Genomic DNA, 20477 nt, shown 5'->3' on the forward strand with positions numbered 1-20477 from the left:
CAGAATATTTTAGAATAGTTTGAAGCTCGGCATAACTAGAAAGCAAAGCTAGAAGCGCCAGGCTGATTGACCTGGTCTTACACACCGCCCTTTCCATCCGCTTCATGTAACTGTATTCCAGTTCCCCCCCCCCTACAACTCCCCTCCTCCCCTGCCCTTCTACCTCTCCCTTTCGCCGATTCCCGAATCAAGCACGAATTGGCGCACCAGGGCAGATGAATTAGGCAGACGGTCACGCCATGGAACAATGTCGAATTCAAGTGGAGGACGTGTTTGGGCCTCAAGTGTCCGGGTGCTACAACGATTTTGACTTCACCCTGCTGTTCGAGGAAAGTGTGCTTTATATGCCTGCCCTGCTAGTCGCAACCATCTGCGGCTGCTGGCGACTCTGGGAGCTTCGATCCGCACCCAAAGTGCTCAGAGTTCGGGGAGCGCGGTGGTATTTCAAGCAGGTGAGTGCTCTGTCAGGGCTTTCAACTTTATCGCTCGAGAGACAGTCTAGCTGAATGATCCTCGTCTTATAGCTCAGTTGGCTCGCCTGGACCTTGCTTGAACTAACACATTTAGTGCTCTCGTTGGTGCTCAAGACGTCTACCACCCGGCTGTCCAATGCAGCTATCGCAATTGGCTTCGCCGTATCGCCCATCTTCGCCCTCGTCTCGCACTGGGAGCATACCCGCTCACTGCGCCCGTCTACGGTCCTGAATGTATACCTGCTGGGAACTATTCCCCTGGACGCGGCGCGAGCGCGCACGTTGTCCCACATGCCGGGGAATGCAGTCATTGCGAGCATCTTCATCGCGCTCGTGGTCTGCAAATTCGTACTGCTGGTACTGGAAGCTACCGGGAAGAAAAGTCTCCTGGCGCGATCGTTGCCGCTGGAGCAGACTGCCGGTATTTTCGACCGAAGTGCCTTCTGGTGGTTCAATCCCCTCCTGTTGGCGGGCTACAAGCGATCGTTGACACCCGGGGATCTGTTGGCGGTCGACGAGGATATCAGTTTGGAACGGTCGAAGGAGGAGATCCGTCAAAAGTGGAAGCATGGTAATGAAGCCCTTTCTGGCACTTTCAGTGTCGCGCCAATCGCACCACCCAGACTGACCCCATCCAATTCTCTTGTGTAGCAGCGAAAGAGCAACCCCGAAGCCTTCTCAAAGTGCTCCTGGCCGTGTACAAGCGGCCACTTCTCGCCAATCTCCTGCCGCGGCTGTGTCTGACAGGCGTCAACTATGCTCAGCCCTTCCTCGTCAGTCGGGTGACGAGCTTTCTAGGACAGTCCACAACTTCTACGAGTAAGGAGGTCGGGTACGGCTTGATCGCGGCCTACGGAATTGTCTACGTCGGTATCGCCGTAAGTGGGTTAACAAGCCATCTTCTTCTGTTGTTTGCCTACTTTGCTCATGGAAGCATTCGCTCTGCAGGTCATGACAGCGATGTTTCATCATCGATCCTATCGCACGGTCGTGATGGTGCGCGGCGGCTTGATCCTTCTGATTTATGATCATACCCTGAGCTTAAATATTTCGGCTCCTTCCAAGGGTGATTCGTTAACTTTGATTAATGCTGACATCGACCGCATTGGGGCGGGGCTTCGAAGCTTCCATGAAACGTGGGCAAGCTTGCTCGAGATCGGTCTTTCGTTGTGGTTACTGGATATCCAGATTGGCGTTTCAACCGTGGCTGCCGCCGCGGTAGTCCTAGGTATATAGCAAAGGCGTTTGATGTCTTCTCCATTCCTACCTCCTCTGTCCTTTCTCTCTGGAGCAATTCGGGCCACAGTACGGCTAACCATGATGACTGACTGCACAGCGTGCCTCCTCATCAGCGGCAAAGTCAGCGGGTATATGGGTGAGCGCCAGAAGCTGTGGCTTGAGGCGATGCAAACCCGGATCACTACGACCGTGGCAGCAATCAACTCCATCAAAGGGATCAAAGCAACCGGTGCAACCAATATCCTCCAGTCCGTGATCACTCAACTGCGGAGGTATGAGATCAAAAGCTCTATCAAATTCCGCGAAGTGCTAGTCATGCTGGTGACGTTATGTAGGTGCTAGAACCCTCTCGGCCTATCTCTACCACTTTGAGGTCTGCTTCTAAGCTTGGTTTCCTAGCGTATCTGGCGACGACCGTGGCACCACCGTTTTCTTTTGGCACCTACAGCATTCTCGCCATGTTGCGAAATACCACCCCCCTGACCGCTGCCACCGCATACACCTCCCTGACCCTTCTTTCTCTTCTGTGCCAGGCCGTGGCCAGCTGCATCGACGCTCTGATGGGACTGGTCCAGGCATTGACCAGTCTGGAACGGATCCGGGCGTATCTGGCGTTGGAGGCAGGCATTCCGCTGCCCGACGACAGCTGTAGCACGACCGACTCACATATTAGTGAACCGTCGCCCGCGAAATCCACGCGCTCGTCGGAGAGTGACAACGAGAAGGCCATGGTCAGAGACACTATATCGGGGAAGATTGACCCGAATGCGATGATTCAGTTATGCAACTGTTCGGCGAGCTGGGAGCGATTCTCGAAACCGGTGATTCAGAATGTGGATGCCACCATCCCACGGGGTTCGTTCGTGATGGTAATCGGGCCAATCGCATCGGGCAAGTCGAGCCTGCTGCACACGATTCTCGGCGAAATCCCCCATAGAACGGGCACGGTCGTCGTCCATGACGTTGAAGTGGCGTTCTGCGGCCAGACCCCGTGGTTGGTGAACACGACCATCCAGAACAATATTCTCGGGCAGACTCCGCTCGACCGCCAGTGGTACGACACCGTCGTCAGGGCTTGCATGTTAGATCGGGACTTCACGCAACTCCCCGGGGGGGACAACGCAACGATTGGCAGCAAAGGAATCATGTTGAGTGGGGGTCAGAAAGGCCGTCTGGTACATCCACCCGGAGTTTCGTTGATACTTGGTTCTGATCTCGTGGCAGGCATTGGCACGAGCACTTTATGCGAGAAAGCCGCTAGTCATTCTGGACGACGTGTTTGCCGGTTTGGACGCCAAAACCGAGCAACATGTCTTTACGGCGCTCTTTGGACCCGAAGGTCTGTTGCGACAGGAGGGAACGACGACGGTCCTGGCCACGAACTCCAGTAGGTAGCGGTGCGAATTGGGCCCATAAGGTCCCTACCGGCTGACAATTCTCTGCTAGTTCGCTACATCTCCCTCTCCGATTATATCCTTGTGTTAGGGCCAGGCGGCACAGTCGTCGAGCAAGGCGTCTATTCAGAGCTGGTTCACTCGGGAGGATATCTGGCGAGCCTGACTCCGAAAGAGGGACGCACTGAACGGGTTCATCGCCAAAGTGACAATCAGGATCCTGCACTCACTAACACGGCTCTCCGCAATGCGAACTTGAATGCTGACAACCTGCCCGCCAGTGACCTGGCCATTTACAAGTTCTACGTGGACCAGACGGGGCGCGTATCATTCTGTGTCTTCTTTGTCCTGTGCTCTGGCTTCGTAGTTGGCTTGCTGTTCTCCCGTAAGTGGTCGTATAACCTCTTTCTCTCTCCTTTCCTGTACTCATACTCACTGCGAGACAAATGCCTGCAGAAGTCTGGATCAAGTTCTGGGTGGAAGCCAACGCTAGGAGAGCCAACGATCGACTAGGGTATTATCTTGGATTATACGCACTGTGGTCGGTCTTGGCCATCTTACTCTTCCTGGGTGCATGCTTGTAAGTTCTTCGCAATGCAAAGGCCTCGAATTCAATTGAGACGAACATTGATATCAATCGAACCGCAGCCAACTTATGCTCGTCATGGTTCCGAAAACCGCCAAAGGATTCCACGACCGTCTCCTTAAAACAGTGCTCAGGTTGAGTTCGACTTGTTCAGTCAGCGTCATAGGAGAGCAAGGTGGCTGATTTGTCCCTCTAGGGCCCCATTGGGATTTTTCTCCGTCACCGACAGCGGAGAGATCACCAACCGATTCAGCCAAGATCTCGAACTGGTGGACATGGAGCTCCCGCGATCACTCATCGGCACGATGATGGCGCTTGTTCTATGCATCGGCGAATTGGTGGTAGTCGTGTATAGCTCCCACTACGTCGCCGCCACGGTGCCCTTCCTGATCGGGCTGTTGTACCTGGTGCAGACCTTCTATCTCAAGACCTCGCGACAACTGCGAATTCTCGAGATCGAAGCCCGAGCGCCTCTGCTGTCTCATTTCATGGAAACCCTGCAAGGACTGAGCAGTATCCGTGCATTTGGCTGGACACGGTCCTATACCGCGCAGAATGATCGGCTGCTCGGGACCGCCCAGCAGTCGTTATATCTGCTCTACTGTGCTCAGCTGTGGCTCACGCTCGTCTTGGATATGATTGTCGCGGTCTTGGCCATCATCCTGGTCAGCATTGCGGTCACGACCCGGACGTCGACGGGTGCATCCATTGGTCTGGCGCTGGTCAATGTGGTGGCGTTCGGCGCCAACCTGAAGGGCCTCGTGTACAACTGGACCGCCTTGGAGATCGCCATGGGTGCCATTGCCCGCATCAGAGATTTCACCTCGAACACCCCGTCTGAAGAACAACCGGGCTCAAGGGCGCCTCCGCCCCCGGATTGGCCGCAGCAAGGCCTCATCAGGTTCCATGACGTCTCAGCAGCCTATAAGTGAGTGGTCGATTAAAATCCGGGCTCTCAAGTAAAGACTAACTCTAACTTGACAGCTCTGAGTCCCCAAGCGTCCTCAAGAATGTCTCTCTAGAAGTCCAACCGGGACAGAAACTCGCGATTTGCGGCCGAACTGGCAGGTACGCATCCTTGTGCTGAGCATTAACACCATGTGGACCGTCATTACGAGTGCCTTCGCTGACCACAGCCATCAGTGGTAAGAGCTCTCTCGTAGGGTCGCTGTTGCAACTCCTGGACCTGCGCAGCGGCACGATCGAAATCGACGGCGTGGACATCTCCACTCTCGCCCGGCAGGACGTTCGGTCGAGGCTGATCACCCTGCCCCAGGAGCCGTTCTTCTATCACGGCACGATTCGGGAGAACCTCGACATCCACGGCCAACACTCGGATGAGGACTTGTATGAGATCCTGGCCAGACTCGGACTGCAGGAGCTCATAGTCCGGAAAGGTGGCTTGGACGTTTTGATGAGCGAGGACATGCTCTCCCACGGCCAGAGGCAGCTTTTGTGCGTTGTCCGGGCGTCGCTGCGGACATCGAAGATCCTGATTCTGGATGAGGCAACAAGCAGGTAAGGCTGGACCTCTCTAGCAGACTTTACCTTCTTGTCCGGTGTTTCTTTTTTGTCTTTTGTTTTCCGACCTCTCAAGCTAATACCCCTCGTGTTCAACCATGCAGTGTCGATCAAGAGACGGAGGCCCTCATCCTCGATGTACTTCGTGAGCGATTTCGCGACCATACCGTGGTGTGCATCGCGCATCGACTCAACACGATCCTGGATTACGATCAGGTCATCGTGTTGGACCAGGGTCGCGTTGTGGAATGTGGACACCCAGCCACTTTGGCGGCGCAGCCGTCCATATTTGCAGAGCTTCTTCGCGCGACCGGCGAGCATTCCATGTCGGAACATTAGACATGTATCAACACACTCACCTCACTGCTTTTCGTCAACATTGGGGTCCTGCCTTCCCCTTTGCGTGTCTCAAGACTGACGCTACCCCGGCCTGATGCGTCGGGACGACTGTTTCTACTACTTTCTCAATCACATCTAGGGAGAAGTAGTGGTTGGCAAACCGCAAGGAAAATAAGAATCAGCGCCTCATCCAGTTGGATTACAGAGATGCTTTCGTAGCACGTTGCATAGATGTTGGGTATTGAGAATCGACATGGTAGACCGAAAAGTATCATTACCGCAAGTGCAAGTGCCTCTTTTATAAAGGGGGAGCATACCGACATAGTCCGGCGGCTCTTCATACTCAACTCAGTTCCGCCAGGCCGTATAGCATGCAGTAGCCTGTCACTGAGGCTCTTAGAGGTAGCGTAAGTAACTGCTTGGGGGGCCCTCGTCAATTGCATAACTCAAATGCGTGTATGAGATGAGGGGACGTGTGTCTTGTCAGAGACGTGGATGTGTCATTTGAGATCTGAGCTATGGCCTGGGACAAGTATTGAAGGTCATTAACGACAACCCTGTCCCCGAGGGATCTGCTCACCGCAGACAGGTTGCTTGATTGAGACTTGTTTTTCACTACTGTTACTAATGTTGCGATGATATCTACGCAGTTAATAAGGTACAGTACAGTACCTCTGACTTCTACTACAGACATCTTCCATCTAATTTGCACTCTGTGGTTCCTTGGAAATAATGGGAGTCTAGTAGATATATTCATCTAGGCTGACACAGCCAGCGAACACTTGGGAGGTTGAACGGATCTCAGTGCGGATAGGCAAGCAGTAAGGACTGTACGTACACAGTAGTTTATGAAAGCTGATGCTGTAGTAATGGGTCAATCTAAGTGTAGGTAAAGATTCTCGGCTGCGGTATATTGCTCTGCAGCTCTGTGCTTGTCACCGATCTCGTACAGGCTTGAAATGACGTGGTATCTCTCTGGCTGGGGAAGAAGTTTTTGTTTTTTGTTTTTGTTTTTGTTTTGTTTTTTTTTTTCGGATCGGCGCAATGTAGATACTTTATATCATCTGTGTCATTCATCGGTGCTCTCTGAAAATGTGCTTGTTCATTTTCCGAGATATATATATCCTCAGATCCAGCATGAGCCCATTGAATCACATTTACTTACGAGAACTATTCTCCGTCGTTCAGCCATGGGGGCAATTTTACACTCATTAATACATAACACAGCATATAACTAGCAAACTCTACGCTAAAACATGCTGTACCTCCTCTAAAATGTTATATGATTCAGATCGAACTTCATCAATGAGTGCAGAATATAGGTTTGATACATCCGGAAGCAGGTACATACGACCACAGGGTGTGGAAAACAGGGCTTCCCGTCCGCTCAGCCGTACTTAAGCCACACGCCGGGAGGTTAGTAGTTGGGTGGGTGACCACCAGCGAATCCCTTCTGTTGTATGTTTTTGCTTTTGATTTTTGTCTGCATTACAATTATAGTCAATCGGAGGGTACCTATGATCGAGAATCCCAAGTGAAGGAAGACCCACGAAATCCGTGCGTGGGTTGCATCGTTTCCGAGAACCCCAGGGCCTCCTTAACCATAATGTACACACAGTTAGAAAACCCATCAACGATCTGCCTTTAGCGCTCATAGTGGCACGATAAACGTATTCAAGATACCGGCATCGAAGCCGGTGTCGGGGTTATACAGGTATACCTTTCTGCTTGAAGTCCAGCTCTCACCCCACCAGCCCATCACTGGTCGCACCATACTCAAGCCTCGGGCCCGTGGGTGCATCCAAAAACACTAGGTGGCGAGCAACTGGGTCTACACGTATCTCCCGAACAAACCCTAAACCTCACAAGCCGGAATCGCCCCGGAATTGAACGCAAACAGCGGCTGCGAGCCCGACGCCACCGTCCAGCTCTCCACCAGCTCATTGCTGTTCAGCGTCTCGATCGTACATTCATCCACTGCGCCCACGTACAGAAACTGTGTTGCGCGTAAAGTACGTGTTAGCGGGTCTCCGCCGTGCAGTCATGACACCAGGGGTAGCTGACACTCACATTCGGTTGCCAGGCATCCGTCAGCAGGATACTATCCGGATTCACGGGGAGACGGGCCACCAATGCGCTGAAATCAGCCGCGCTGACGCCCGGTTTGGCGAGCAGGCCGATAGGCGTCGACGTCGCTGTCGCGGTGCAGGAGGTCGTGCTGGTTGCGGAGGGGGTGGTGGTTGCGGTGGCGAGGGTGGTAGGCGCGAGGGTGGTCGAGGCGCCGGTGTCGGGGCCTGTGCCGCCGCCGCTGCTGCCGGAGCCGTGGAAAAATTCCCAGATGGTCGCCAGGGCTAGGACTGGGGGAATATGTTAGAGACACACGGCATGCGAGGAGGGGAGAACACAGAGGGAGACAAGTACAGAATCCACTCGCGACAGTGAGAGTCGCGCCGACACCGATGAGGTCGAGCTATAGACATGGGTCAGTCAGCATTTGGCCAATATGGAAAAAGAAAAAAAAAAAAAGAGATATACTGGGGATCAGGGCTGTCATACCGCCGTCTCGGCTTCGGCCGCAGCAGCCACAGCATCAACCTCGGGTTGTGCATTATTCGCGGCAGCATCCCGGAGTTTGGCCACGGCACCTTTGACTGTGGTCCACACGTTCCCCAGCAGCCGGGCCATGTTGGACGCGGTGATACCCCACTCCTCGAAGACCGTTTCGGGGACCTGCAAACCCCAACACTCAGTACGCAATGCCAAATCAACCGGGAACCAAAGGGCTCACCGTCTCCGTTCCAAACGTATCCAGCTGTCTCCCAATCGTTAGCCTCCGATCCCCCAGCGCTTGAGTCCTCGCTACACACACACCACACCACATAATTTAGCCCTTCGTTAACCAAGATCGAGATCGCAAGAGAAGAGGACACAACATACCGGTATTAGCCTGCGCCTCCTCAATCTTCCTCTGATCCCCCATCAATGTCATCTCAAACTCATTCAGCGTCGCTGCATCTCGCTTTCTCGTCGTCGACGTCGACGAAAGATACGCCGCGAGCTCATCCATGTGAGCCTTATAGTCCGCAATGACCTGGCGTGCATCTGCAACAGTGGCATTGTATTGCTGCACCGCGTCCGCCAGCTCGGCGAGGGTGGGACTGCTCCAGGACGCATCCTCGTAGACCTGGATGCGGCCGCCGTCGCCGCAGAGCTCCGTGGGGTTGCCCGCACACGGGGTGTTGCAGTCGCCCGTGGCGTATTGGTCCGGGCCGTGGAGGGTGTTTCCGACGAAGCATTGGCTTTCGAGTTCGATTTGTGGTTAGCTTGGAGGGGTTTCTGAGGGGAGAAGGGATATGAGTGGCTTGGTTGAAGGGGGGCGTGGGACTCACCTCCCGAATTCGACGCCGGCGTAGCGCCAGTAGCTGGCTTGGGCGAGGGCTATGCATTTTTCAACGGTCATGCCGTCGGCGCTCCCGTCTTCGCTGGAGTCGGCGACGAGGAGGCGGGCGTCGGCGGAGTCAGCATAGCAGCCGTTGAATGTGAAGGTGTCGAGTTGGGGGGTGAGGGTGGGGGTGGGGGGGTTGGATGAGGTAGCTGGTGAAGAGGAGGATGAGGAGGAGGCAGAGGAAGAGGAAATTGAGGGAGCAGCAGAAGTAACAGCAGAGGTAACAGCAGAGGTAGCAGAAGCTGCACTAGTTACAGCACTGGTTGTCGGCGAGATACAGCTATCGGTCCCACAGGTATCTCCCACGGGACACGCATTGCACAGATCCACTTCGAACACACATTCAACACCCGGCCAGCTACAGCATTGTGTCCCAGCAGGATAGGCATTACCATGGCTAGAAGAGGGTTGTGTCAGCAATATGATTCACAAAGACGTGGCGGAACTCTGGGGGTTCTACATACCAGCAAATCGAAGTCACGGAGTTCACCCCATACAGTGCCCACGAACCGCTGCCCAGGCTTTCGGCAGCGCAGTACCTCCAGTTGGTCGTCGTGCAGAATTGTACCCCCTCAAAACTCTGGCACTCAGTGCCTGCCGCACAGTTCATGGAACAGGAGGTGGGATCACACAGCCAGCCATCCGGACAGGAGGGATCCGACGAAACCGAGTCACGGATGGAGAGGTGGCTACCCGTGGCTGAGGGCTGGATGACTGGGGTCGTAGTAACCACGACTGTCGCAGTTTGAGTCGGGATTTGGTCTGCGATGGTGCCAGGGATAGAGGTAGCTATGACAAGCAAGGCCCAAGCCCTAAGTCGTACTGCCATGGTGTGTTGCCCAAGCAAGGTGGTGAATCGAGAGGTTTGATGATGGGTTGAAACTCAACTAGGAGAAGATGAGTGGGCTTATATACTGCATTGTTCTCTGAATCGGAAAGCAACATAGTATTGCAATCAGGACCAATCTCTGAAAAGCATCGCTTCCCATTCCAAAAAATCCCCGCATTTATGTCTCACTTCCAAGAAGGGCTCCTCGTGTTCCTGCGCGTACCAGCGGACTAGTGCGCGCTTTCAATCTCATCCCGAACTTAGGGCTGCAGCCTTGCTGACATCAACATCGGCGATAGCCTACAAACGCAACAAGCAGAAAAAAATACTTAATGTCAAATCATCCAGAACACTCTCTTGCAAATTGAAGAAAAAGCCATCCCAATTTCTGTTACCCAAGAGAACACACCAACCAAGATGCTCCTGCCACAAAAATCCCACCTCCTGCCCATTCTCCTCCTGCTCACAGCCCCCATCCTCGCGCTTCCCTCCCTTGAAGATGCCCGTGACCTACTCTTCCCCAACCTCCAACGCAAGTACGATGCTGTCGCGCACGCCCTCGCCCCCCGCGATACCCAAGACCTGTCCAACCCCTTCAACTGCACCACCGTCTGCGAAATCACCAACAGCAGCCTCCGCGCCGGCCGAAACGCCTGCATCAACGTGAGCAACGGCGCCACGGGCGGCGGGGCCATCCTGCATATGGCGGGCTCGACGGTGACGGCGGGCAACAATATCAACATCAACCTGGACGACGCGAGCGCGGACCGGCTGGTCGTGCTGTGGCTGGAGAACGTGACCTTCGAGGCCGGAGGCACCATCAACGTGAACTTCGGGGAGAATGGGTGTCTGCTAACCGATGAGGACTGTGAGGTGGTCATCTACATGAGCAATGTGACCTGGGTGGCGGGGAACACCACGCGGACGGTGGACACGTTCGCTTATTACTCGCGCTTGGACAAGGGGAAGTGAAAGATGAGAATGGGGGCTGTGTCGGATCGGGCGGGCAATGCTTCGGAGGGGCCGCTATGTATCTCTTGGGTGAAGATTTTGGAGGTGGATCTATGTTTGGATTGACAATTGAAGATGAGAAGATTGAACAGGGCTTGGCTTGTCGATAAAATAGCCTTCTCAGGGACAGACCCCGCCTGGTGGCGCGACTGAAAGGTCTCGGTGCACACCAGCAGATTAGCTGCAGAGGGAGAAGAATGCACACGAAGAAATTGTGGGCCAGGGAAGACACCAAGACCCTTGATACTAAAATACGAAACCTTATCAGGCAGTGTGGGGGAACGTGCAGGGGGATTGATAAGGCTGCTGAAGAAAAGAGGCTGACAATGGATTGCAGACCTGCACGGCTGGATGCAGGAACTGAAACCTGAACAATCCTATCTAGCGCTGAGCTGTCACGGGTGGTCAGAAACTCGTGCGTGAGCGGACTAGCGGACTAGCGGCGGACTTCTCCGCGCAGGCGCCAAGGAATCCCGCTGGGCCCTAAGGGTCTATTGAAAATCGATCAAATCCTCTTATAAAAACGACCATGCCTCCACAAACAGAATACATATTACACTCCACACATTTCGGTACTCCACACGGCAGCCACACCGGTATCCATACCCCGAGGCACCTCAGAACTCTCGTTATATACACAGAAACTAACTAGACGAAAGATCGAAACCCGCCTCAAAATGAAGCCCACCTCCCTCGCCAGCGTTTTCGCGCTGCTCGCAACCGCAGCCTTAGCCCTGCCGACCGAGACCGAAGAGAATCACCTCGAGGCCCGCGTGCTGCAACCGCAAGTGTACGGCCGCACCTGCTACTGCGGCGATAACTGCAACACCGTGTCCTGGCTGTATGCGTGGGAATGGAACGACGGCGCCTGTTTCAACTTCTACACCGGCATGTCGGCCGCCTGGATCGATGCGGGATCCGCCTGCACCTTCTACAATGCGGCCAATTGCCAGGGCAGCTACATGGCGTCCTCGAGTACGTGTACGAATTCCAATGTGGGGTGGTTGTGGTCGGCGCGCTGTCGGCGGTAGTGTCGCTGCTGCTGCTGGCTGGTTAAGTGTTCATGTGATGTTTTGGTGGTTTGGGGTGTGTTTCACACGCTCGAGAACAGTATGGAGGGGAGTTTTGTTTGATGCGCCCACGGGCTCCTACAGTATTCTTGGTTGGTCCTCGTTCTGACTAGTTGGGGCCCGGATTCTATGGACTACACATTGATCTCTGACATTCAAATATACGGTGTGCAAGTTGCGAGGCGGGACCAGCGAGAGCGCAGTCGCTCGCATCGAGACACTTATAAGGGCACTTGTTCCCCATCTGTCATCCATTAATGCCACTCGCCTTTAAAACTGTTTTGGTGTCAACCTCGTGGCTTACTCTTTCGGGCTCGATCACTATGAAGAGAGTACCTCACAAGGACTATCCTCTGAATGATCATGGTGTATCGTGGCAGGCCAAGCTTGGCGTATGAAAAAAGCGTTCTTTTTCGCCTGCGCATATATCTGCCTTCCATGACCCAGACAGCCGATAAGAGCCAAACATTGTCTAAAACATCGACACCTCAGCAGTCCAACCGAATGCACAGTCTCTACCCCTGGACTTCATAGGGCCAAATGGCTCAATGAAACGGACTCCCCGATCGAGTCATAATCTCCGGTTGTCTCGATCCACGGCAACTCGGATGCAACCTTAGCGTCTTTGTTGTCGTTCTTGTTGCTGTCGCTGCTGCTACGGCTTCAGTGGCTGTTGTTGCTGGCCGCCATCTTCCCTCGCCTCGTGGGAAAGAGAAGACAACCTCTCCGGCAGCACTCCGCCACCCACCATCTGTGGTAGCACGCTAGACCGAGGTGTCATCAACCTGAGCACTGTATACAAGCACACGACCAGAACCTCCTCGACGATCACCATCACGATATGGATGGTGCTGTCCCCATTAATAAGGGTGAACTGCGGGTTATGGCCAAAGCCACTGATCAGACTGTAGAGCAAGCGGGCCGCAGTAGGAGGTCGCGGTCGCCTTTTTGTTGTATATTGAGATTCTTAGAGACCATGATTAATCATCTTTTTTTGCCTGGGAGATGGGGTTATTAAGCTTTCATGTCACGTACAATCGGCCAAAAATGCCAAAGATACCGGAATGCAGGTCGATGATCTGCAGGCCGGATGGGCGTTGGGTGGTGGTCTCGTCGAAGATGCATTTCAACAAACCCAGGGTGAACAGCAACAACGGAGACAGGCCGACCAACTGTTTGAGGTCACCCATTCCTTGTCGTTAACGTTTTCGGGATGGCGCTGGCGATGCGGATCCCGCTTAGGACGACCCCGAGGGTGAGGATAGCCATCAGGATATATACCACTTACTCGGCGATGGCCACCTGCTCAACGGAGACTGTCATGGCTTCTGGAACTATTCAAGAGCGGATGCTTGCTTAATCTCTCTGTCGTTTCCCCTCTCGGCCTGTGCTGTTGCACTCTATTGCACCCTGATGGCGACATTGATTTATATAACCCTGATACCCTCGGTGTCACGATCTATCTTCCTCCCAGACAGTGCCATACGGTCAAACCCAAAAGAGGATCGCTCTCAGCCTCAAAGGACTGCCAGCTTGGCACGTCGAAAGGCATTCCTTTCCCCAAAGTACGCGCGAAAATTGCCGGTTCGAACCCTGCCTGGCTCACGTGAAAAAGGCGGGCAGAATTGGACTGCGAAGCACTCGCTCATGTGGTGGGGCTTTCTCTTCAACCAAACTTTGGGATGAAAATGATCTGCACGGAGTGTTACCGAAATGGCAAATAAGCAATCACTTCCTCGCGTGCGGAACCCGAGAGCGCTAAAAGAATCTCGAAGCTTTCGGGCTCCGTCGGCTCGGTAAGCTAACAAATCAACGATACACGGAGATTTAGCGCCGCCATCATCCGGAAAACAACTTCCTTGGCGGTATACATTAGTCAAGTTGACGATTTGCACAATCTTAAGTGACCCACAACCTATATCTGCTTTTTGCAACCCTCATGGTCGATCATCTACTGGATGAACATGCCCTCGTGTAAGTGGAGATACACCAGCCCGTCCGCCACCCAAATCTACCTATGGATAAATCTCGATGGTAGCGACGACCCATTACAGAGGGACCTGGGCGATCTGCATCGATCTTGACTCGCGATCTTCGTGTGTTTCCCTCGAGCACGAAAGGGGGATTGTTGTGGGGCGGCGCTGCCAGGCGATAAAAGGCTCAGAGGATCCCAGAGAATGCGAGTGAGTCCTCGTCACTCAAGCGCAGAACTCGCAGAATAGTCACTATGAAGCTCTCGGACCTTCTTCCTCTGGCGGCAACTGTCGGTGCCTCCTGCATTCGTGGTACTTCCCTTCTCCCCCGCGCGGCCGATGGACTGGTGGCCATCAACTCCTACAACTACACCAACCTGGGGGGGCCCTTGACCTGGTATGGTTTGAACAACGAGACCAACGCCGCCTGTTCCCAGGGCAAGCACCAATCTCCCATCGACATCGTCACCGCGGAGATTGACTATGTCCCCACTGGTAGCCTCAGGTTCAACATCCCAGCCACTACAGCCGCCAAGTTTGAGAACCTGGGATCCGGTCTGGAGGTCGTGTTGACCAACGGCACTCTCTCTGTGGGAAATTCTACCCAATACAAGCTGGCTCAGTTCCACTTCCACACCCCGAGCGAGCACCGCATCAATGAGGAGTACTTCCCCTTGGAGAGCCACTTCGTCTTCGAGGACTCCGGTATAAGTTCCCCTTTCCAAGGAACCTTAATCATTCAAACTGACACTGTACAGAGAGCAACATCGCCGTTGTCGGGTTCGTCTTCCAGCTCTCCGAGACAGGTGTTTCCTTCCCCCTCTTCGACGCCGTCTTCGCCCACATCGATGACATCGCCACCCCGGGCACCTTTACAGAAACCGGCCCTCTGGACTTCGCTGGGCTGACTGCGCACCTCGACAGCCACGGGATCTACCAATATGACGGCTCTCTCACCACCCCCCCTTGCAGCGAGGGAGTGGCCTGGTACCTCAGTACTGAGCCCCTTCCCCTCAACGTTCAGAGCTACAACAAGGTCAAGCAGATCCTGAAGTTCAATGCCCGTTACACGCAGAATGCTCTGGGGGCGGATAACCTGCTGGAGGTGGCTGCACATGAACTCTATTAGTTGCTCTATGAGCAGGGAGCCAGTCGTTGCAGACGTATGTGCTTCTTCTTCACCCATCAATTCTTTGAGGTGGGTTGCAGGAGTAGAGGATCATACAATTATTCATCTACCTATAATATTGTATCAATACTGTGTATAACGCTACTAGGCAATAGACATCTGGACTCCTGGGAGGATATTTTCCGAATTTCTTCGTCGGATTCCTAGGGCTATTTATTGAAGTGTTTATCTTGAGTTTTACCTTCTCTTATCTGATTAATAAACTCAGGTGTCAAAGTACGGACTAAGACACCAAACTTAGAAAGGGCCTGAACAAAACGGCACCAGACCCCTGCAGCTACTTGGTAACTACCACCATACTTATGCTGTTGTATGTTTTTGCTTTTTTGACCAACCAGTCTTTTTTCACCGGCCGGCTAATTCAAGGCGTCGATTTATTCTAGAACAAAGCAGTTGTGGAGGGGGAGGGAATTAATGCCAACCACGGATGCCGGCCCGCCAGCTCTAAACCTGCCGAGATACCCCTAGATATTTTTCCCAAAAAGAAGAGCAAAAAAAAAAAAAAAAAGAAGAAGAAGGAAAAGAAAGAAATATGATAAAGAAAGAAAATGATGTGATTATCGAGTACTGCCGGTATGCTGCTGGTTTAGCCCACCATCTCGCCTACCTTACGGCCGACGCGACCGCAAACGTGACCAGCACAGTTCTTATGGGCACGCAGCCGACAAGTCCCTAGCTTGTTGTAACTGATATAGATCACGACCAAGAACTGATAAACGCTCCACACGCCACGGACACAGGCTGTCATCAGGCGTTGTCTAGTCGCAAACTCCTAGTATGGGTTACCAATTTACTCCAGCTCGCGAGGTGGGTTCGAGCCTGTTCTCGATCCAAGTACAGTACTGCAGATCGAGTTTTATTCTAGTTTGCGAAGCTAGTGCTTCGTAACCTTACGAGTGGCTCGGCTCTAAGGGCAACGAACACTGACTCGCAGAAAGTTTTGCTAACAATAAGCATTTTGTGTTCTCGCCCCTCTCAGAGGAACGTGTTCATCAATCACCCAAGCTGTCTTGAAAGGGAAAAAGGTACCCGGGGCCGGGGAGAGTTCCGGGGGCTCGCCCTAGCCGTAGAAGTTCAACTGTAGGTCTTGGTCAGGACATCGATGTTTACATGAGATTAGACGTATAGGCAGGTTCTCCCTCCACTTTTCTCCTCCAGCAGAGGAGAAAAAGAACAGAAGGAAAAAAAAAGGTGGCAAAAAGTACAAGGACACGCCCACGTATTTGTTGGTGTGCATTTGCTCCGCATCCGGGAGATTGCAAGGCACGGTAGGTATGGCGTACCTTTGAAAATGTATACTTCGATCCGATTCCACAGCACCAGTCTCTGGCATCCGGCTATGGTCTGGTGGGAAGAGATAATGCAGTTCCCAGCACGATTGAGCTCTTGGTCTAGACTCATAAGTGGCTAATTTTGAGGCTGCCCAACCAACCAGTCATCCAGGCGGCACGTTCGGCTGGAGAAATGAGCCACGGAGGCAGGCCATGGAGCCTACCGCTTGACTCACTTGTGAAGTGAAATGTGGTTTAGCGTACCTGATACCTGACGTGAGGGGATGCATACACATGCATCTTTCCTGGACAACAGATTGAATAAGCTGATACTGGGAGGTGACAAGCGCGCAGCTAGGCTTGCACTGTTCCCCCGAGCACAGTCTTAGCTCACATCATTCTCAGCCGCCTTGGACAATCTTAGGTCACTTCATAGGCGAGATCGTTCTAAATCCCAGTCTACTACTAGTCAGGGGTTCAAGAAAACACTCGGATCAGACTTTATGTCCACAGTCAACGCTCCGAGACCCCTCTTGTGTACTATGTTCTGCATTTCCTTATTTTTCTCATTTCTTGCTTTTTGGTTCTCTCCTTCCTATTTCGCTATTCTCTCATTTCTTCTTCTTCTCTTCTTGTTTCTTTCTTTTCCTTATCTCTAGGTACCGGTACCTATCGCTTGTTTTTCCACTTATTTCGCGGTGCGGTTGGGGCCGCTTATTGGTGCCGCCAAACAAGCGGTGTGATCATGTACCCCGCAAATAACAGCCAAAACAAAACCAAATAGAATGATGATCAGCACTACACTCAAGAACTTACCACTGTAGCATCATTCCACAGTCCTGTAATATGTTGCTAATACAGAACAACAATTAACAACACTATTGTATGATCAATACATCTGTCTGTGTTACACCTACGGGCGCAATTCCCGCCTGTTAGCGTCTAGAAACATCTGAAAGAAAGAAAGAACAAAGAGACTAAGCAGTTCCTCATGATCATCTATAGTAGTGAGTGGTGCCAGTATACAGTGTTCAATGTAATTAAATTTTACTGTATCGGGGAGTGGGAACCCCATGTGTTGGATTGAAAAGCACAAGCCAGTCGGGGGATGGTCAGTAAGGTCAAGTAAGCTATCAGGGCTCACGGAGGTAGTCGAGGGAACGGCATAAAAAAAAGCACGTTCATAATCCAGTAAACTCCAAAGTCAAAGTAGCTAGAGGTAAATGACACCATTCAAGCTAAGTTCCTAGCTGAATAAAAGCACGATTTTAACGCGTATGAGCAAGTCCATGATTACCACTGCCGGACATCCCTAGATGGGCTCAGGGCTGTGTAGCTCGGTGCCTAGTTGTTCGATTTGCATATTGCCCAGGTCTTCTTGTCGCTCGAACCCTCACCAGCGCGTAGAGTCTCGGGGCCCTCGATTCGAATGAGTCTTCCAACATCTCTCGATTCCTGTTGATGGGGTTATGCATCAATGATCAATCTTTTATGAAGACAGTACATTACTTGACCGCTTGTCAGATTCCAGCCTCATTGGTGCAACCTCATGGGCTCTGATGAGCTATCATATCCATCGTTACTAGTGCGATACCTAGTGGCAAGATTTGTGCCAATCGTCATCACGTTACCCCTATATCTGGCACTTGACATGCGACCTTCGTCTTGGAACTGACCGTCCGCAAGACATGCCCAGCGGTGGCAGAGTGGCCAACTGGCGACGAGCTGGTAAACCGCTGGTCCGACAACCTTCCTTGTGACAAATGCCTTTCTTATATGAGTATGAGGTGAAGCAGTTCTCTCTTATTTCCCTTCCCCTCCCTTCATTTAGCGTAGACCTTCCGAAAGCTCTGGATACGTCAGGAAAAGAGGCCACTCCATGGTTTGGAAGCATCACAGCCTGACAAGCCACATAGCACGATTGTGGCCTGCTTATGGTAACTGATGCCATTAGTAGAGCCACAGCAACCATTGAGGTACTGTACATAAATGCGAAACAGATCGACAGGCATAGCACCGAATACAAGCAGGGAAGAGCTTGATGTCTATCCTTTTCTGCCTATCTCTACCCGGCTCGCCCCGTGTCGGCCCCCTTCCCACCTTTCCCTCGAGGTTTAAAATGAGTACTAACACGTTTTCTGCTTACATCCTGCCTTAGTACGTAGGCTAGCGTCGAAAAACCTTGGATGGTTCCTGGACCTCTCTTTTTTCGACTTGACGGCAAGACACGTCGCCTCTCCTCGTCAACGGAGGTCGTCGACCAACCGACTTTGATATTGCGTTGATTGATACCAATGGCTTCCTTTTCATGCATGATCTAGCCGGTAATCTACACATTCGCACTCGCAGGCGCCTCATAGGAGTCATAACGAATAGTACCGGTCGGCCAAGCAAGGTCAAGGAAATTACTGTTCTGCAGCCGGACAAATTGGTAGGGTTTTTCTTTCCCTTTGATGCCCATACCTGAACAGATGAACAGAGGTCGACAGAATGGATAGAGGTGGATGAAGATGGATATATAAGATGAAAACTCCCTACATCTTAAGAGATTTCTTGAATGTTCGAGTTGACACTCTTCTTCCTTCTCAAGCAGAATCATATTTCTTATACTAGGCAAAATCGTGCGCCGAACCCAGGCCCCCATACACCCACCAAAGGGCACGATGAGCCATGGCAGCAGCCACTATGCCTTCCAACCTGTGACAATTATGCATGGCCTGAGACCTACAGATGCTCATGCAGGCGAAGAAGAGGTGTGTCTATAGCATCGTCATATATCCCTTACCGTTTCTCTTCTCTGCCGCCCCGCAAACACATCTACTCTATTCTCCTCGAGCAAAGAAAGAATTATACTCATTCGATGACTCTGCCCAGGTCCGACCGATCCTTCTCCGACCAACCCTTGGAAACGATCCCAGCCTCGTCTACGGGCGTTCTCCACCTGCCGCTGCCCTCTTCAACAACCTCCTGCAGGCCGACTGGGCCTACTTCGGTCTCCCGCGCGAGAGCACAACCTTCCCCTTCCACGCTGGGATCGAGGCCGCCGAACAGCTCTACCGGACCTTGCAGTTCCGATCAAGCCTACTCGGCCTGCTAACAGTCCACGACGAATCCCTTACGGGCGGGGCTCTACGGGGTCTGCATGGCAGCGAAGCCCAAAGGCTGGCCTTGCAGAAGTTGGCAGGCACAGCAGCTACAGACTATAACATCCGAGCGACCGACTTGCTCCACAAGTGGGATGAGAAGCTCACCATGACCAAAACGGAGTTATGGCAGACCCTGGTGGAGATCTGCGGGGGACGTGAGGTTCTTCTGATGAACCCGGACCCGTCGGAGGAGCTCCGGCCGTGGCTGGGGCTGGTCATAGAGGCGTGTTGCCGCTTGGGGGGCGCGGTGGACTTGATCTACAGCCTCGTCGGCGCGCCCTGGTCCTTGGAGCGGACGCGTCGCGTTGCACAGCTCCAACACCTGATTCGCAGTGCTTTTGTGGCGCACGATGGGCTTCATGCGGGCGGGGACGATAGTGATGTGAGCATGGCGGATGCGGATTGAGGGGCTTGTCGTCGAAGCTCCTCACGGAGCCAGCAGATGGGGACAAATGTTTCTCTATACGGTTTGGTGTATCATTAGTGTGCTTTCTGGCCTTGACAGTGGACCTTTAATGGTATCTTATGTTTGGTTGATGAAATGGGCGTTGAACGGGCTGTTGACTGATGGAGGAACTATGGAGGAAGACTAAGAAGTACGGCAAGGCTGACGGCGAGGCTGACTGACATTTATGGACAAGGTACGGAGCAAACCAAAAAAAAAAAGTTAGCAAGGTTAACTTTTTTTTTTCTCGGGGAAAAAACGATCAACAGAAGATAAACTAAAGAACAAAAATAAACAAAAGAAAACAACAAGCACGTGTAGGGTGCCAGAGCCGCCTGCCCTAGTCTGGGAGCGATTGATCTCTACCGGACAAAGTGCTGTACAGGACGAAAGTCTTGTTCCAGAATTCTCCATCTAAAAGTCCCACGCTGACTTGTAATTTGGAAGTTATAGGAAAGATCCGATTGGTCTTTTAGGGGGGGATGCAAAGTGCAAGGTACTGTATGTAAATGTGTGAACCAAAGCTGATCAACTTCGCCACTCCGC

The 20477-nt window shown here is 52.6% G+C and overlaps 7 protein-coding genes across 7 annotated transcripts; 5 read left to right on the top strand and 2 right to left on the bottom strand.

The window, feature by feature from the left end:
• Positions 1-239: 239 nt before the first annotated feature.
• Positions 240-5552, top strand: BO72DRAFT_507908 (putative ABC multidrug transporter; the record flags this gene model as incomplete). Its single annotated transcript, XM_040949278.1, has 14 exons — positions 240-452; positions 525-1044; positions 1128-1351; positions 1422-1701; positions 1810-2043; positions 2112-2887; positions 2937-3099; positions 3159-3491; positions 3563-3686; positions 3755-3826; positions 3889-4620; positions 4677-4760; positions 4836-5210; positions 5318-5552. The coding sequence occupies 14 exons, from the start codon at positions 240-242 to the stop codon at positions 5550-5552; spliced, it is 4365 nt and encodes a 1454-aa protein (XP_040802067.1).
• Positions 5553-7407: 1855 nt separating this feature from the next.
• On the bottom strand, positions 7408-9826 carry BO72DRAFT_458244 (WSC domain-containing protein; the record flags this gene model as incomplete). The annotated part of the gene is made up of 9 exons (XM_040946368.1): positions 7408-7548; positions 7623-7909; positions 7974-8022; positions 8109-8282; positions 8341-8411; positions 8490-8851; positions 8942-9239; positions 9339-9394; positions 9462-9826. 9 exons carry the CDS (start codon positions 9824-9826, stop codon positions 7408-7410), a joined length of 1803 nt encoding a protein of 600 aa, XP_040802068.1.
• A 417-nt stretch (positions 9827-10243) lies between these two features.
• Positions 10244-10798, top strand: BO72DRAFT_495592 (uncharacterized protein; the record flags this gene model as incomplete). The annotated part of the gene is made up of 1 exon (XM_040948559.1): positions 10244-10798. The coding sequence occupies one exon, from the start codon at positions 10244-10246 to the stop codon at positions 10796-10798; it is 555 nt and encodes a 184-aa protein (XP_040802069.1).
• A 623-nt stretch (positions 10799-11421) lies between these two features.
• BO72DRAFT_507914 (uncharacterized protein) lies at positions 11422-11906 on the top strand (the record flags this gene model as incomplete). Its single annotated transcript, XM_040949279.1, has 2 exons — positions 11422-11812; positions 11896-11906. Coding segments are annotated over 2 exons (402 nt in total), but the record flags the coding sequence as incomplete, so codon positions are not given.
• Positions 11907-12379: 473 nt separating this feature from the next.
• Positions 12380-13097, bottom strand: BO72DRAFT_507916 (uncharacterized protein; the record flags this gene model as incomplete). Its single annotated transcript, XM_040949280.1, has 2 exons — positions 12380-12851; positions 12943-13097. The coding sequence occupies 2 exons, from the start codon at positions 13095-13097 to the stop codon at positions 12563-12565; spliced, it is 444 nt and encodes a 147-aa protein (XP_040802071.1). The 3' UTR covers positions 12380-12562.
• A 754-nt stretch (positions 13098-13851) lies between these two features.
• BO72DRAFT_507918 (carbonic anhydrase family protein) lies at positions 13852-15009 on the top strand (the record flags this gene model as incomplete). Its single annotated transcript, XM_040949281.1, has 2 exons — positions 13852-14585; positions 14639-15009. The coding sequence occupies exons 1-2, from the start codon at positions 14135-14137 to the stop codon at positions 15007-15009; spliced, it is 822 nt and encodes a 273-aa protein (XP_040802072.1). The 5' UTR covers positions 13852-14134.
• Positions 15010-19003: 3994 nt separating this feature from the next.
• BO72DRAFT_507920 (uncharacterized protein) lies at positions 19004-20086 on the top strand (the record flags this gene model as incomplete). Its single annotated transcript, XM_040949282.1, has 2 exons — positions 19004-19093; positions 19215-20086. The coding sequence occupies 2 exons, from the start codon at positions 19004-19006 to the stop codon at positions 19890-19892; spliced, it is 768 nt and encodes a 255-aa protein (XP_040802073.1). The 3' UTR covers positions 19893-20086.
• Between the last annotated feature and the right edge of the window lie 391 nt (positions 20087-20477).

The sequence above is a fragment of the Aspergillus fijiensis genome (genome assembly GCF_003184825.1).
Source record: "Aspergillus fijiensis CBS 313.89 unplaced genomic scaffold BO72scaffold_19, whole genome shotgun sequence".
NCBI classification, from domain to species: domain Eukaryota; kingdom Fungi; phylum Ascomycota; class Eurotiomycetes; order Eurotiales; family Aspergillaceae; genus Aspergillus; species Aspergillus fijiensis.